Genomic DNA, 18,072 nt, shown 5'->3' with positions numbered 1-18,072 from the left:
ATACTGTTGGAGGGGTATCTTCAGAGTAGATTCCTAGGAGTGGGACAGCTGAGTCAAAAGATAAGTGCAGGGACTTACCTGGTGGCGCAGTGGTTAAGAATCCGCCTCCCAATGCAGGGTTTGATCCCTGGTCCGGGAAGATCCCACATGTTGCAGAGCAACTAAGCCCATCTGCCACAACTACTGAGCCTGTGCTCTAGAGCCTGCGAGCCACAACTACTGAGCCCGCATGCTGCAACTACTGAAGCCTGCACACCTAGAGCCCGTGCTCCGCAACAAGAGGAGCCACCGCAATGAAGAGTAGCCCCTGCTCACTGCAACCGGAGAAAGCCCGTGCGCAGCAACGAAGACCCAATGCAGCCAAAAATAAAAAATAAATTTATTTTTAAAAAATTAAAAAAAAAAAGATAAGTGCATATATAGTTTTTTGGGGTTTTTTTTTGATGTGGACCATTTTTTAAAGTCTTCATTGAACTTGTTACAACATTGCCTCTGTTCCATGTTTTTGGTTTTTTGGCCCAGTGGTATGTGGGATCCCAGGTCCCCGACCAGGGATCAAACCCACACCCCCTGCATTGGAAGGCAGAGTCCCAACCACTGGACTGCCAGGGAAGTCCCCATTTGTTCTGTAGATTCTGCCGCATTCTGAATTTTGCTGAGACATCTCCATCTGTCACTTTACAAGCTCCTTGTCCCCCTGCGTCTAATGTAATAGATAATTAGATCGAGAAGTGTACCCAGTGTCCAGTTGTCCCTCTGTCTTTTGATGTTAACAGCAAGAGGTGATCATTGCCTAAATGTCAGGTCACTGTGTTAATGGTGACCTGTACTCTGTGCCATTCATTGGACAATTTCCACAGGGACTGTTCCCCAAATGGCAGGCAGAACTCTCCCATCTTGAGTTTCCTAGTCCCATGTCTTTGTGTTTCTCAGGTGTGTCTGTCTAAGGATTTATCCTTACATTTATAAAAAAATCTTTATTTTAATTTTCATCTGGGCTATTTTAGTTTTCATCTGGGCATTCTTCCAGCTAGGTCTTTAGAGGTCAGCACTGTGTATTGCAGTGGTTTATTGAGCTCCTACTACAAGACAGTATTGCATAATGATTAAAAGTGTGGGCTCTGGAGCAAAACTGCCTATTTATTGTATGTGACCTTTGATAAATTATTAATCTCTCTAGACTTCAATTCCTAATCTGCAGAATGGGAATAATAATAGTATCTCACAGAGTTCTGAGGATTAGATGATTTAAATATAGAATGTTAACTGGTTCATAGTAATGATATACCATTATTAACCATGTGCCAATCACTTTCCTAGTCACAAACAGATATATACTGAGCACTTACTATGACTTTTTTTTTACACTACTGATTTTTTAAATTAATTTATTTTTGGCTGCATTAGGTCTTTGTTGCTGCGCGCAGGCTTCCTCTAGTTGCAGTGAGCAGGGGCTACTCTTCGTTGGGGTGTGCGGGCTTCTCATTGAGGTGGCTTCTCTTGTGGCAGACCACGGGCTCTAGGCACACAGGCTTCAGTAGTTGTGGGAAGATCTCACATGCCGCAGAGCAGCTAAGCCCGTGTGCCACAACTACTGAAGCCTGCGCACCTACGGCCTGTGCTCCGCAGCAAGAGAAGCCACTGCAATGAGAAGCCCGCGCACCGCAACGAAGAGTAGTCCCTGCTCGCTGCAACTAGAGGAAGCCTGCGCACAGCAACAAAGACCCAATGCAGCCAAAAATAAATAAATAAATAAATAAAATAAAAATAGCAACCTTGCCTCACCTGCTAACGTTCCTTATCTCCTCCTTTGTTTCCATAACACTTACCATCTGACATTACTATATAGTTTATTTAATGTCTTTCCCTATACTAGGGCAGAAAGTTTTTTAGTTGCTGAATTTCCAGATCCTAGAACAGTGCCAGGCAAATAACAGGCATTTTAAATATTTATTGAATGAACGAATTAGTCATTTGAAGTGTTGTGGAAAATGCTCTGATAGGAAGCCAGACTGGCAGCAAGAGTACCTGTTAAAAGTAATTCAGAAGATGATGGTCTAAGTCACTGGAGATGAAAAGTAGACCAATGTAACAGCTTTTTAGAAGGTGGACTGGAGGTGGCTAGTATTGGGTTTTACATTTAAGGATGAGAGAAGAAAGGAGAGTGAGTGTAGGAAATCATCAGCTTGGTGTATGGTGGTGTCACTCACTGAGATGCAGAACTTAAGAGCAAATTTTGGTGTGGGAGGGAAGGGGTATGTGAAGAGGAAACTGATTAGTTCCAACTTGAACATACTGATATACAGGAGTCAGTGGGACATTCAGGAGCGGTTGTTCCAGTTGAGAGATGAATATTACATTCTGGAGCTCCAGAGTGCCATCTGGCCTGGAGACCCAGGTTTTGGAAGTGAGCAGCCCATGTAATGAAAGTCTTGGAAGTGGGTAAGATCTCCCCGGGACAGAATTTAGGAAAGAATCCTGAGGAGCACTAACATTTATAAAGGACAGATGTTTAATTTCATTTATTCCTAATAATTATTCTGTAGAGATAAGTAATATTATCATTTATGTTTTACTTGAGAAACCCGAAGCTTAGAAAATTAGAAGCTAATCAGTTTGAAGCTGAGATTCAAACTTTGTGTCTATGAGCCTCCAAAGTCAGTGCTCCTTTGTGTATCTCAAAGCATTTTATATACCCAGCTCTTGAGAGTAAACCTTCTCCGGCCTGGCCCCCGCCCCTCGTATTTGACGATAATTTTGGAAAGTTATGTAATGGGAAAAGCCTTGCTTGAAATGTCTTGTCACAGCTCTGGCACTTAACTCTTGTATTACTTTGAGATGTTGTACATATCCCTACAACCTGTATTTCAGGGTTGAAGTGAAAATACTTTTCGATCACTCAGTGCTTTTTACATTCATAGAGGCGATGTATTTTTTTTTTTTTTTTTTTGCCCGCGCCATGTGGCATGCGGCATGTGGGATGTGGGATCTTAGTTCCCTGACCAGGGATCAAACCCGTGTTTCCTGCATTGGGAGCGCGGAGTCTTATCCGCTGGACCACCAGGGAAGTCCCGAAGCTATGCATTAATAACAATACACGGATCCTTGTTACATTTTTATCCAGTGATGGGCTGGGTTATATACTGTCAAAAGGTTTCTGCCTTTCAGCTTATATCAATTAACGAGAGTACTTAACCAGCTATGTTTGTAAACAATATTTCCTTGTGATCTGCTGAAGTCAATCGATATTTTTAAGTATCTACAACTTCACCGAGTCAACAAGAGACTCACCACCGCAGAGGGCGGGGCTGGAGGTGGGACTATCGTCAGTACAGGTTCCTTTCCATGACAACGGTTGCTATGGTGACTACTGCGCCTTCCCATTGGTCACTGCCAAGCATATTGCCTTTCCCCTGGCGGACGTCATTGGATAGCGTTCTGCAGTGCGCAGGCGTAGGGCTGTCGGGGGCCGTAAGTGAAGTGTCGCAAAGCAGAAGGAAGGCGGGAGTCCTGTTTGCAAACATTGAGGAAACCGAGGCTGTGGAGGACGGTATGGCGGATGCTCCGTGGGCCGAGATTCGTGAGAAATTCCAGGCTGCGCTAGCCTTGTCTCGGGTAGAATTGCATAAAAACCCGGAAAAGGAACCGTACAAATCCAAATACAGCGCCCGGGCGCTGCTGGAAGAGGTCAAGGCTCTGTTGGGCCCTGCGCCTGAAGACGAGGATGAGCGACCTCAGGCCGATGACAGCTTGGGCGCAGGGGACCACGCCTTGGGACTACCGGCTGAATTGGTGGAGGCCGAGGGGCCCGTCGCCCAGGGGGCAGTGAGGCGGGCGGTTATTGAGTTCCATCTCGGGGTGAACCACATCGACACGGAGGAGCTGTCGGCGGGGGAGGAGCATCTGGTGAAATGCCTGAGGCTACTGCGCAAGTACCGACTGTCGCACGACTGCGTCTCACTCTACATCCAGGCTCAGGTGAGAGCGAGCCCGGCCCTGGTGTTGGCTGGAGGCCAGTGGGTGGCGAGGGGCCCCAACTCTTGCCGAGACCAAAGGCAAACGTTTAAGACACGATTTGTCCCCACGTTTTCGCACTTTTGTGATAAGCGGCTTCCAAACTCCCTCTCCACCCTCTTCGCACACTCCACCAGCATCACTTAATTGCTTTGCGTAGTCGTGGTCAGCGCGTTGGTTTCCCGAGACCCTCCAACTCTCCACTATTCCAAATCCTGTTCATTCTGTTAAGAAAAATCCAAGGTAATTTACTTCTTAATTTAAGGTCTCAAGGAGATTGTAAAGAATGACCAGAGTACATTCTTAATTTGAAACAAAGTATCTAAAATCTTACGTTTCTGTTCTTGCCGTAGTCATTCGTTTGCTTCCCAGGGAATTCCTGCCTGTTCTTCAAAACCGATCTCAAGACTCACCTGATACTTACATATAACTTTCTTTGGATCATTTTGTTCTTAACTGACCTCTTCCTCCTACCTTTGAATTCTTAAAATACTTGTTTCGTATTTATATGGTGCTTGGTTTATTAAGAAATAAGTCTGACATTGTGGTCAGGAACATAACAGTTCAGAATACAAATATGTATGAACTTTTTTTTAAGTTATTTATGTATATTTAATTTATTTACTTATTTTTTGGCTGCGTTGGGTGTTTGTTGCTATGCGCGGGCTTTCTCCAGTTGCAGAGAGCGGGGGCTACGCTTCACTACGGTGCACGGGCTTCTCAGTGCGGTGGCTTCTCTTGTTGTGGCGCACCGGCTCTGTAGTTGTGGCACGCAGGCTCAGTAGTTGTGGTTCACGGCCTCTAGAGCGCAGGCTCAGTAGTTACGGCTTACGGGCTTAGCTGCTCCACAGCATGTGGGATCTTCCTGGGCCAGAGCTCGAACCCGTGTCCCCTGCATTGGCAGGTGGATTCTTAACCACTGTGCCACCAGGGAAGCCCTTGTATGAACTTCTTGTGTCAGGTACTTTGCTTAAGTAAGCTCACAAACCCTTACATTTAGTAGTTCAAGTTCCTAGGATGTGTGATCCAGGGAACATTTACCACAATTGATCTTATGGTGAGTAGGTCTCAAAGAAAAACCTCAGAATTAAAAAGGAAATTGTATAGGTTATATTCTGTTATCATGGCCCCATTAAATGAAAAGTTACACATATAACAGGAACTATATCTCTTTTTGCTCACTATTTGTAATCTCAGTCCCTGGCACATAATAGGCCCATTCTAAATATTTGTTGAGTGGATGAATGATCTAATGAAATCCATAAGATATTGAATTCAAACAAAATCTCAGTTATTTGAAATTTTCTTCAACCATTTGGCTGCCTAAAATCTTAATGAACATTAAAAAAAGTACTTCAATATCTCAAAAATTGAATTAGAAACCTTCCTTAATGTAATATAGGATCTCCAGTATTTGCTGTATTTTATTGATTTTAATATGCATGTTCTTAAGTATATTAATATCTCTGAAATCAGGATCCATCTTACAGCTGATTGATTTTGTGTCATAATTTTCTTGGCAGTGTTTTCTTGTTGATACATAAAATAATTGTGTCTTAAAACTTGTGACATCGTACGCTCAATGAATTACAGTATTTTGAACAGTAAGCCTTTTCTGAAGGGTGAATTATTAGAGATATTTTTACTAAAACCTGGAACAAAACCTTGATTAGATGTTCTGGCCGTTGCAATAGTATAGAAAGCAAATAAGAATATCAATCTTTAAAAATAAAAATCATCTTTTTTTTTTTTTTGTGGTACGCGGGCCTCTCACTGTTGCAGCCTCTCCCGTTGCGGAGCACAGGCTCCAGATGCGCAGGCTCAGCGGCCATGGCTCACGGGCCCAGCCGCTCTGTGGCATGTGGGATCTTCACGGACTGGGGCACGAACCCGTGTCCCCTGCATCGGCAGGTGGACTCTCAACCACTGCGCCACCAGGGAAGCCCCAAAAATCATCATTTTTATATGTGATCCTTATATACCTAAAAAATCTAGAGTCATCAACTGTAAAAGTCTTAGAACTATCAGTCTGATAAAACAGGAGGATATAAGGTAAATATATAATATCAGTAATATTCTATATATAAGCAAGAACTTGTTAAAATATTATTTTTAGAAATTGCATTTACAAAGAGAGTATTGGGGTAATAGAACTGATAATCTTAAAAGGAATGATATACCATGTTCCTAGGTGGCAAGATTAAACATATCATTTTCCTTATGTTCATTTATAGGTCTGATGCAATTCCTGCTGAAATCACAATAGGCTTTCTTTTTTCTTAGAACTGGACAAAATGAATATGTTTATCTGAAAGAATAAAGAAAAGTGAATATAAAAATATGAAAAGAAAAGTAATGCACTGGAACTAGCCTGGGAGGTACAACAGTAGTATTTTAATTAGATTGGGCTTATGCTAGTCTGTTTCTGAACTCTACTGTTCAGTTGATCTGTTTATTCCAATGGCATTACCACTCTGTAGCATTTTATTACGTTTAATATTTGCTATATATGATGAGAGATTTGACCTCACTACTAATAAAGCAAACTGAAAGAATGAGATAGAAAAATTGTAACACATTGGCAGAAATTATTAAAGATATTGGTTACGTTTATTGTTGGAGAAACAATGAGGAGATGGATACTGCCCATTAGCATTATTGCTAGTGGAAATATAAATTCATAGAACTTTCTGGAGATCAGTAGGTATCAAAACTCTTGAGTCAAGACTTTGACTTAGGGCTTCCCTGGTGTCGCAGTGATTAAGAATCCGCCTGTCAATGCAGGGGACACGGGTTTGAGCCCTGGTCCTTGAAGACCCCACATGCCACGGAGCAGCTAAGCCTGTGCGCCACAACTACTGAGCCTGCGCTCTAGAGCCCGTGAGCCACAACTACTGAGCCCACGAGCCGCAACTACTGAAGCCCGCGCTCCTAGAGCCCGTGCTCCGCAACGAGAGAAGCCACCACAATGAGAGGCCCACGCACCGCAACAGAGTAGACCCCGCTTGCCGCAACTAGAGAAAGCCCACGCGCAGCAATGAAGACCCAATGCAGCCAAAAATAAATAAATAAAATAAGTAGTTAAAAAAAAAAAAGACTTAAAAATTCCACATCAATATTCTAAAATAATATTGAGACAGGTATGCAAAGGTAGGTTAACACGGATGTTTGTCACAGCATTGTTAGTTTCAAAAAAAGAATAAATTAAACATTAGTGAGATCTATAGTTAAATAAATACTGGTACATCCATACAGAAGAACAATATGCAGCCATTAGAAATAATGATTTATACTTGTTAACCAAAACTATCAATACTAAGAGGAGAGGGAAGACTAAAAGGCATGTTTGGAATTACATAGAGTGATTCTATTTTGGCAAAAGACTACCTGTGTGTGTGTATGTATGTGTAGGAAAAAGTTTGAAAATATCAGTCCATGGGAATTTGTGATATTCTGACTCTTTTGTCTCAATCTGGTGTCTCCTTCCTGGGAAACTACAGATATACAGGACCTGGACCCACATTAGATTATCAAGGGAGACTGTCCCCGTCTACCTTCCCCAGAAGAAGGGGGCCTTAGGAATGGTTTTTATCTGGTTTTCCTTCTAATTTGTGCTATCAGCAATATACACTTGCATTTCCTGAGTGAAATTTAACTTGACAAATTAGTAGATTATTCTCCCCACTGCCAGGATACATATATATAAGGAGGGCGGTTTTTGTGTGTTTATAGCTTTATTGAGGTACAGTTGATGTACAGTAGACTGCACATATCTAAAGTATACAATTTGATGAACTTTGACATCTTTATATTCTCATGAAACAGTTACTGCAATCAAGGTAATGAACATATCCATCACCACTAAAAGTTTCCTTGTGTCCCTTTGTAATTCCTCTCTCACTCCTTTATTCTCTCTCCCTTCTCCTTGCCCTCCTCCACCACATTTTCTAGAATTTCATAATGGAATCATATGGTGTATACTCTTCTTCTGGTCTGACTTCTTTCAATCCGCATCATTATTTCATTGCTGCATCTGAGATGATTTTTTTTCTTCCTTTTTTAGTCTGTTAATATGGTGAATTACATTGATTGATTTTCCAATGTTAAACCAACCTTTCTTTCCTGTGATAAACTCCACTTGGAGTTTTTGCCAAGCCAAACGAGTAAAATATTACTCTTTTATATATTGTTGGACTGGATTTGCTAAAATTTTGTTAATATTTTTTGTCTCTTTGTTCATGAAGGATATCAGTCTGTAGTTTTCTTGTTGTGTCTTTGGTTTAGTATGAGATGGGAAGTGTTCTTTCCTCTTTGCTTTTCTTGATGAATTTGTGTAGAGTTGGTATTATTTTTTCCTTACATTTTTGGTAGAATTCACCAGTAGTACTTTTTTAGCAGTTTTTGTTTTATATTTATTTTTTTCCTTACCTATTCTGTTATCCCAAGGGCAAGAACATGATGTTGCTTTGTGAATGATACAGTACTTTCTGATGTATTATGGGATTTATATTGTAAAAATAATTCATGTAGAATGTCAAAAGCAGTCACCTATGTGGAGTAAACACTGAAAAAAACATTAACACTATTAATTTTGAAAAATCAAATCAGTTCTAGATCCCTTGCATGGTCCTTAACTTCAGGACCTCAATAGGTTATGGTTAAAAAAAGCCTTTAGTCATTTGTAGACACACTCTAGGGTCTCTACTTGATTTAAGATTTATCACACACCAGAGTTGTTGCTTTCTGTGGCACAGCCTACCCTGGATCTAGCAGCCTAAATGCATCACCATCCCGTCAAAATAGAGTAAATGTGGCTAACCAGTTCCTGGTAGTGGGTGTGTCGCTAATCTGTCTAGGCTAGGTACAGTCTGCTGGGGTTGTGCTGGTGTCATGGCCAAATGGAGTATCTCAAGGACTGTTGTCAGAGGAAAAATAAGCTGACCTAGGGAGTGAGAAAAGGTGACTTGTGGATTCATTTCTAAATTCAAGAAATGAATATTAAGGGAGATTATATTCTCTGAGGCTAGGTGGGCAGAATAATCGGTAAATTAGTAGTGGGCCAGAGCCCTTTAAGCTTCCCCAGGGTACCGCAAAGGATTGCATAAGTAATATAGAGGAGAGAACTGCCCAATCTCAGTAATTTATCACTATGACCTACCTGCAGTCCTAGACACTGAGAACTGATCAAGTCACTTAAAAAAAATTATAGAATAGGTATATTACGTGAAGTCATGAGACCAGAGGTCTGTGTTTCAGGGCAGTGATCATGTCACCTTTAAACTGTAGGGTTTCTAAACATGTTTTTTTGTGTCATGTACCCCTTTTGCAATCTACTGAAGCCTGTATTTCATGAAACAGAATAATGATTTTAAATGTATAAAATAAAATGTAGGGGTTATAAAAGAAACCAATAACATAGAAGTTACTAAAATATTTTTTAAAACAAATGTATGATATAGTGATACATGAGCTTCCTTATTAACACATTAAATAACATCTGTGTCTAATAACTTCCATAATTTTAAAGTACTAATGAATATAAATGGTATTTTGAGATATCTGCAAGCTATAATATGAAGATTTTTTTCACTTCTATAGGCCACAGAAATCCCAGGTACTGTAATACTGTTTCGTAGGACATAGTGAAAATAAGTTTGTAATAGTTCTCCATCTACATTCATAGACTCTGAATTCTCTTCATGGGTAACTTGTGGGTCCTTGGGCCCAGGTTAAGAATTTGCTTTAAAAACTTTGTTTTCCTTATTCTGTTCCCTTCCCTAGGGAGGTAAGCAAAAGATGTTGGAAGCCCAGCCTCAGAGGTATCCCTGTGCCTGAAAGCCTGTCACAAGCGTTGGGAGGCAGAGTAACCCGTCTAAAGGGGAGCTAGTCTTGAATTCTGACCATGTAAACAGGCCTGATTTTCCCTATACAGAGTCTGATAAAAAGAGTCCTGTGGCAGGGGAAAAACTGGCTTAGTTTTTAAAATGTAACATTGTACCCCTAAATGTAGCAGATTGAAACAACAAACTTTTATTATAACAGGAATCCAGGCATGGCTTAGCTAGTTGCTTCTGGCTCAAGGTCTCTCATCAGATTGTTGGCCTGCTTGGGACTGCACTTGAAGGCTCAGCTTGGGGAGAACCTGCTTACAAGCTCACTCATGTGGTTGTTGGCAGGATTCAGTTTCTTACAGGTTGTTGGTCTGAGGGGCCTCGATTCCTTGCTGGCTGTTGACCTCCCAGACCATGTGAGTCTATCCATAGGGTGGCTCAGAATATGGCATTTGGCTTCCCTCAGAGAGTACAAGCAAGAGGGAGCACCCAAAATGGAACCACAGTGTTTTGTAACCTGATGTTGGAAGAGACCTTCTATCACTTTTGCCATATTCTATTTGTTAGAAGCAAGTCACTAAATCCAGCCCAGACTTAAGGGGAAGAGATTATACCGGGCATGAGCACCAGGAGGCAGGAATCACCAGGGAATCCATCTTAGTGGCTGCCTCCCACGACATAAGGACAGTAGTATTATGAATAATTAATTCATGGTTAATCAGACTGTGGTATTGATACTATCTGATAGGTAAGTATTGACTTTGAAACTATGAAAACTACTTCATTGGAAGATTTATATTGTCATTATTTGTCTTTATTTTCCAGAATAACCTGGGTATCTTGTGGTCTGAAAGAGAAGAAATTGAAACTGCACAAGCTTATCTAGAATCATCAGAAGCTCTATATAATCAGTATATGAAAGAGGTATGTTGCATGTCAGATAAATTTTAATCTTTTTTTTAAAAAAAATATTTGTTTGGCTGCACTGAGTCTTAGTTGTGGCACGTGGGATCTTCATTGCAGTGTGCGGGAACTTCTGGTTGCGGCGTGTGGGATCTAGTTCCCTGACCAGGGATCCAACCTGGGCCCCCTGCATTGGGAGCCTGTAGTCTTAACCGCTGGACCACCAGGGAAGTCCCTAAATTTTAATCTTTGATTGAAACTAGTCAAGAATTGACATTAAGAATTCCTCACTCATAATATTGGAATATGACTTTTCAGTATACTTTGGGACCTCTCTATAGAGCTGTCTAGGTGGTCATCTAATAGCTGAAATTATTTTATATTAAAAACTTCAGAGTTCTTAAAAATAACCCTTGGATAAGGTCTAATGGCAGCCTTAATCCAAATATAATTGTGTAAGAAATATTATTCTAATATCCTAAAATACTGATATTTGCATGTTTTCATCTATAATCTAAAATTTCTGTTTTGATTTCCACTGAGGATAGCAGTGCTTAAAGGAAGGCAAACAACTACCTAAGCAAAATATATGAAATATTGGAGGCACTGGTTCTCAAATTTCAGCATGCATCAGAATCACCTGGAGGACTTGTTAACACACAATGCTCATCCCCAGACTCTGATTCAGTAGGTCTGGGTTGGGACTTGAGAATTTGCATTTTTAACAAGGTGCCAGGTGCTGCTGCTAGTTTGAGTACTGCACTTTGAGAACCACTGCTTCAGGGCAGTGATTTTCAATAACTTTTTTTTTTTTTAACTGTAAAACCCTTCTGAAATACAGTATGTAAAAACTGATTGAGGTACTCTGGTTAAACAGGTCAGAAGAACCCTGAGCCCAATCCACTACAGATACCTTCTTCCCTCCCCATTGTGGTAGTACAAAAGAGATGCTGTAGAACTTCTAGGGCTCTGGAGAGCCTAGATTGAAAACTTTTACTTTAGAGGGTCACGGTCCTACAAAGGTGAACTTTGTAACACCACTGTGTTACCGTTCATTTCCTTAGTAAATTTTACCTACCACTTGGCAACCTGGAGGAGGCTATACATGTTTGGGGGCAAGGAGGTAGACAGGAAATCTCTGTACCTTCCACTCAGCTCTGCTGTGAACCTAACACTGCTCTAAAAAATGAAGTCTATTAAAAAAAAACTTGGCAGTCTTCTAAAATTAAAATGGATTTAGTTAATTTTGTTTTGAGGCTATGTGTAGCACTTCTTTCTTTTTTTTTAATATTTATTTTTGGCGCTTTGGGTCTTCGTTGCTGCATGTGGGCTTTCTCTAGTTGTGATGAGCGGGGTCTACTCTTCATTGCAGCACGCAGGCTTCTCATTGCAGTGGCTTCTCTTGTTGCGGAGCATGGGCTCTAAGCACGCAGGCTTCAGTGGTTGTGGCACACAGGCTTCAGTAGTTGTGGCTCACAGGCTCTAGAGCGCAGGCTCAGTAGTTGTGGCACACGGGCTTAGTTGCTCCACGGCATGTGGGATCTTCCCAGACCAGGGCTAGAACCTGTGTCTCTGGCATTGGTAGGCGGATTCTTAACCACTGCGCCACCAGGGAAGTCCCAAGCACGTCTTTAAATAACCAGATATTTTGAGGTTTTTCAAGCCCACGGTTAAGAATCAATGTCTTATCAAGTTCACCAGTGATTTATACTTTGCCAAATTTAGTGGTAAATTCTTAGTCCTCATCTTATTTGACCTATCGGTAGCATTTGGCATAGTTGATCAATCTAGCCTCTGGCTCAGTTGATTAGTCTCTCTTCCTTGACATACTTTTTAAGTTTAGCTGCTGCTTGTCTGTTTTTCCTTCTTTTCAGTCCTTGTTGCATCCTCCTTATATCCCCAACCTTTGAACAGTGGGGTACCCAGAGTTCAGTGTTTCGATGTCTTCTCTTTCCATCTGCATTCATTCCCTTGTTCTAAATATCATCTCTGTGCTGATGACTCCCAAATTATATCCGCAGTCTGTACCTCTCTAATTGCAGACTTGTCTGTCCAACTGCTGATTTGGCACTTGTACTTTTTATGGGGTAGGTATCTCTAAAACTACTAACACTGAGTTTCTGATAGCCTTCCTCTCCCTACCTTGCTTGCTATAAACACCAGCTTCTTTCTTCAGTTGTTGAGGCCTAAAACCTTGGAGATGCCTCTTCTCCTCACACTATCTAATACGTCAGCAAATTCTGTTGGTTTCACTTTTAAATTCTGTCTAGAATCAGACCACTGCTGTCACCATCATCTCTTGTTGTAGTCTCCTAGTTGGTCTTCCTGCTGTCATACCCCCTTCAGTTCAAAGGTATATTAGACCACATCACTCCTTTCCTCAAAATTTTCAGTGGTTTTCCCATCTTACTCAGACTCCAAAGACCCTTGAAGACCGGCAAGTTCAGCAAGTTCATTTTCTGATCTGGCTACTATTACTTCTCTGATTTCATCTACTATTCTCCCCTGTCTTGTTCTGTTCTAGCTATACTGGCCATCTTGTTCTAAAACACAGCAGACAAGCTCCCAACTCAGGGCCTTTGCCCTTCTCTGTTTCCTCTGCTAATGCCACTCTTCCCCTAGATATCTACCTGGGTCACTCCCTCATTTCTTTCAGATTTTTTTTAAAATAAATTTATTTGTTTATTTTTGGCTGCGTTGGGTCTTCATTGCTGCGCGTGTGGGCTTTCTCTAGTTGTGGAGAGCGGGGGCTACTCTTCGTTGAGGTGCACACGGGCTTCAGTAGATGTGATCGCAGGCTCTAGAGCGCAGGCGCACGGGCTTAGTTGCTCCGCGGCATGTGGGATCTTTCTGGACCAGGGCTCGAACCCATGTCCCCTGCATTGGCAGGCGGATTCTTAACCACTGCGCCACCAGGGAAGCCCCATTTCTTTTAGATTTTGACTCAGACATCTCCCATCTAGTGAGGACTCGTTGGCCACTCATCTGACACTGTAGACCACCCCTCCGCAGCACTTCCTATCCTATCCCCCTTTCCTGCTGTTTTTGCTTTGCACTTATCACTAACATATTCATTTTAATGATTTATTTATCACCCATCTTCAGTACTGGAAAGATAAGCTCCAGGACAACAAGGATATTTTTACTATTATATTCACTGCAGCATCTAGAACAGTATCTATTTCTTGATAACAAATGCTATTCTGCCTTGTTCATCCAGATCAACCAAAAAAAGAACAGTGTTACTACCGTGTGAATGCTTGAATGAATTTAATGGAGGGTTTCAGTTTTAAAATATGTAAGGTAGTGTTCAGTTGGAGAAGTTTAATTGCTTATATGGTTTTCTGCTTGTTTGGTATCAGTCAATAATTAATAATTCTGAATAAAAATATTTTTAATATTTCATAAATTATTGACCTAATGGTGGCAGAAGTTAGAATGTCATTTTTAAAAATCTATAGATACAAAATGTAGTTCTAGATAAAGGAGAGATCTAAACAGAGTGGAGAATCACTGAATTTGAAGATAGGAAACCTGGGATTTCTAGTTTGACTTTGGTTGTAACGAACTGACTTGGGAGAATTCAAATTTTCTGTGCCACCTATTCCTCATTTGTAAGATGGGGATACCCCTCCTGTCTCAACAATACAGAAGTGTTACGGGGATCAGATAATAAAGTAGTTAATGCAGAGTCACTAAAAATACACTATCTAATAATTGCAGAATGGTTAAATAAATTATGATACTCTTAGCAAGGGAATGTGATATAACCATTAAAATGATAAATATTTAGATCATCAATACATGGAAAAGGTGTATAATATGTACACCTTGATTACAACTATATTAACATTTTTCCTGGTAAGGCCCTGCAAAGATGAACTAGATGATATAAAACTAACTAACATTTTAGTTTCATAAAACTAACATTTTAGTTTTAGACGATGTAACTAATAAAAACTAGTATTTATTGAGTGCTTAAGCAGGCTACATTTTATTCTCACAACAATACTATGAAAGAGGTACTGTTATTCTCATTTATAGGTAAGGAGTTTGTGATTCAATGAGGTTAGCATATACTATGTGACACAATCAGAATTTAAATATGGTTCATCTGACCCCAAACTTTGGTTCTTTCTACTCTACCATGCTACCTTCCAAGGTAATATTATAGTTAAATATTTAGTGTATTAAAGGGATTCTTTTTCTCCATAAAATTGCTCAAATATAGAATAATAAAAAAGAAAATGTAGTTGTGAAGAGTTATTTATTAGTAGGTTTTGGGTGGGGGGGTGGTAAAGAGACACAATCTTATAAGCCAGAGGGATTTTAAACATTAATTCATTCATTTATTTTCAGATTTGAGATATACTTGATGTATATACTACTGTGTACGTTTAAGATGTACAGTGTGATGATTTGATTCACAGATACATTGCAAATGATTACCATAACAGGGTTAGTTAACACCTCCATCACCTCACATAATTACCTTTTTTTTTGTTTTTGTTTTTGTGATGAGAATATTTAAGATTTACTATCTTAGCAACTTTTTTTTTCAGGTTTTAAAACTTTATTTGCATATTAAAAAAATTGTGCATTCCAATAATTAAAATCATTTGAACAACAACAACAAAAAAAGGCACTGATTAAACTGCATTTTACAGCCCGCAGGACACCCTGGACCAGCTTGCTCTTTACTCTAGATTTCACTGTCGTCCCATCCAGCCTCCTTCACCAACATGCAAGTTCTTTTCCTTCCCTGCCAGCCAGACAGGCAGATGGGAAGCAGGCGCGGCCTTCGTTGTCAGTAGTTCTCCATTCTTTGATGTGAAAAAGGGCAGCACAGTCATTTAAACTTGATCCAACCTCTTTGCATCTGACAAAGTTAAACAGCTAAAAGAAGTAAAATAAGAAGGCAGTGCTCGTGGAATGTACAGTGCATATTGGCGGCGCATGCCTCATTACGACTCGCCTGCTTGCTTCTCCTGTTCAGTCGTTTCTTGTGAAGGCAGTGGATTTTTCTCTTTCGTTTCTGTTTTCTTCAGTTTCGACTTACCGAATTTCTCAATCTCAGCCATATCGGGTTTGTCAGACATGGCTGCAGAGGAAGCGGAGCGAGTTACAAGCGAACGAGGTCCGACCTGCGCAGTGGTCGCCGCCTAGTCTATCTTAGCAACTTTTGAGTATACAGTACAGTATTTTTTTTTTTTTAAGATTTATTATTTATTTATTTATTTTTGGCTGCATCGGATCTTAGTTGCGGCACACGGGATCTTTGTTGAGGCATGCGGGATTTTTCATTGCAGTGCACGGGCTTCTCTCTAGTTGTGGCTTGTGGGTTTTCTCTTCTCTAGTTGTGGCGTGCGGGCTCCAGGGCGCGTGGGCTCTGTAGTTGTGGCATGCAGGCTCTCTAGTTGAGGTGCACGAGCTCAGTAGTTGTGGCGTGTGGGCTTAGTTGTTCTGCAGCATGTGGGATCTTAGTTCTCTGACCAGGGATCAGACCCGTGTCCCCTGCATTGGAAGGCAGATTCTTTACCACTGGACCACCAGTGAAGTCCCTACAATACAGAAGTATTAACTGTAGTTAACATGGTGTACACTTAGATCCCCAGAACTTATTAATCTTATAACTGGAAGTTTGTACCCTTTGCCAAACATTTCCCCATTTCCCCCATCACCTCAGCCCCTGGCAACCACCGTTCTACTCTCTGTTTCTAGTTCACCTTTTTTTTTTTTTTTTTTTAAGATTCCACGTATAAGTGATACCATACAGTATTTGGAAGATGACCATTTTAAAAGCATTTGGCACACATTATAAAATTGCTTTCCAAAAAGACTACTAATGTATCCTTACTCCACTAGTGTATGAGAATTCTCATCTCCTTCACAACTTTTCCTTATATAGCTTTAAAAAAAAATCTTTGCTAATAAAGGCAGAATGGTCTCATTTTAACTCAAATTTCTTTGATTAAAGAGATTAATTTTAAAATATTATTTTCTGTTTGTATTTTCTCTTTTGAAAGTGTTCATGGTTTTTTACATTTATTTACTCATTTGTGTTTTCTTGCTAATTTTTTGCTCTTTTATGTTAAATCTTTTAAAATTGAGTTATAATTGGCATATGACATATTAGTTTAAGGTGTACAACATAATGATTCAAAATATGTATATATTATGAAATGATCACCACAGTAAGTCTTGTTAATATTCATCACCACACATTTTACAATTTTTTCTTGTGAGAACTTTTAAAAGCCACTCTCTTAGCAACTTTCAGATATACAATACAGAATTAAAAAAAAAATTTTATTGGAGTATAGTTGATTTACAGTGCTGTATTAGTTTCAGGTGTACAGCAAAGTGAATCAGTTATACATATGCATATATCCACTCTTTTTTAGATTGTTTTCCCATAAGGGCCATTGCAGAGTATTGAGTAGAGTTCCCTGTGCTGTACAGTAGGTCCTTATTCGTTATCTATTTTATATATAGTAGTGTGTATATGTCAATCCCAATCTTCCAATTTATCCCTTCCCCCCACTTACCCCCTGGTAACCATAAGTTTGTTTTCTACACCTGCAACTCTATTTCTGTTTTGTAGATAAGTACATTTGTACCTTTTTTTTTTTTTTTTGGCCGTGCCCCACGGCGTGCAGGATCTTAGCTCCTTGACCAGGGATTGAACCCATACCCACTGCAGTGGAAATGGTAGAGTCTTAACCACTGGACCCATTGCGTGCAGGATCTTAGTTCCTTGACCAGGGATTGAACCCATTCCCACTTCAGTGGAAACAGTAGAGTCTTAACCACTGGACCACCAGAGAAGTCCTTGTACCCTTTTCTTAGATTCCACATATAAACAATATCATATAATATTTGTCTTTCTCTGTCTGACTTACTTCACTCATTATGACAATCTCTAGGTCCATCGATGTTGATGCAAGTGGCATTATTTCGCTCCTTTTTATGGCTAATATTCCATTGTATATACGTACCACATCTTTATCCATTCATCTGTCGATGGACATTTAGGTTGGTTCCATTTCCTGGCTATTGAAAATAGTGCTGCAGTGAAACCTGGGGTGCATGTATCTTTTCCAGTTTTGGTTTTCTCTGGATATGTGCCCAGGAGTGGATTGCTGGATCATACAGAATTATTAACTGTAGTCACCATGCTATACATTATATCCCCAGGCCTTATTTATTTTATAACTGGAAGTTTGAATCTTTTGACTGCCTTCATTTGCCCTTTCTGACCACCCCCCAACCTTTTGCTTCTAGAAACCACAAACCTAATCTGTTCTATGTATCTGTGAGGTTG

At 40.3% G+C, this 18,072-nt stretch overlaps 2 protein-coding genes across 3 annotated transcripts in view; one reads left to right on the top strand and one right to left on the bottom strand.

Moving 5' to 3' along the window:
- Positions 1 to 3,517: 3,517 nt before the first annotated feature.
- KIFBP (kinesin family binding protein) overlaps positions 3,518 to 18,072 on the top strand; it is a 41,324-nt gene continuing 26,769 nt past the window's right edge. For both annotated transcript variants that reach the window (XM_082855135.1, XM_082855134.1), the window contains exons 1-2: positions 3,518 to 3,978; positions 10,671 to 10,769. In XM_082855135.1, the coding sequence (XP_082711261.1) occupies positions 3,553 to 3,978; positions 10,671 to 10,769 (525 nt within the window). In that variant the 5' untranslated portion in view covers positions 3,518 to 3,552. The remainder of the gene's footprint in view (positions 3,979 to 10,670; positions 10,770 to 18,072) is intronic.
- Positions 15,042 to 16,255, bottom strand: LOC309971762 (thymosin beta-4-like). The gene has a single exon (XM_082855149.1). It carries the CDS (start codon positions 15,845 to 15,847, stop codon positions 15,713 to 15,715), a length of 135 nt encoding a protein of 44 aa, XP_082711275.1. The 5' UTR covers positions 15,848 to 16,255; the 3' UTR covers positions 15,042 to 15,712.

This window comes from Leucopleurus acutus, assembly GCF_964270905.1.
Source record: "Leucopleurus acutus genome assembly, chromosome: 14".
Lineage (NCBI taxonomy): Eukaryota > Metazoa > Chordata > Mammalia > Artiodactyla > Delphinidae > Leucopleurus > Leucopleurus acutus.
Note: the sequence above shows the minus strand (reverse complement) of the source record. Positions and strands in the feature narration are given on the sequence as shown.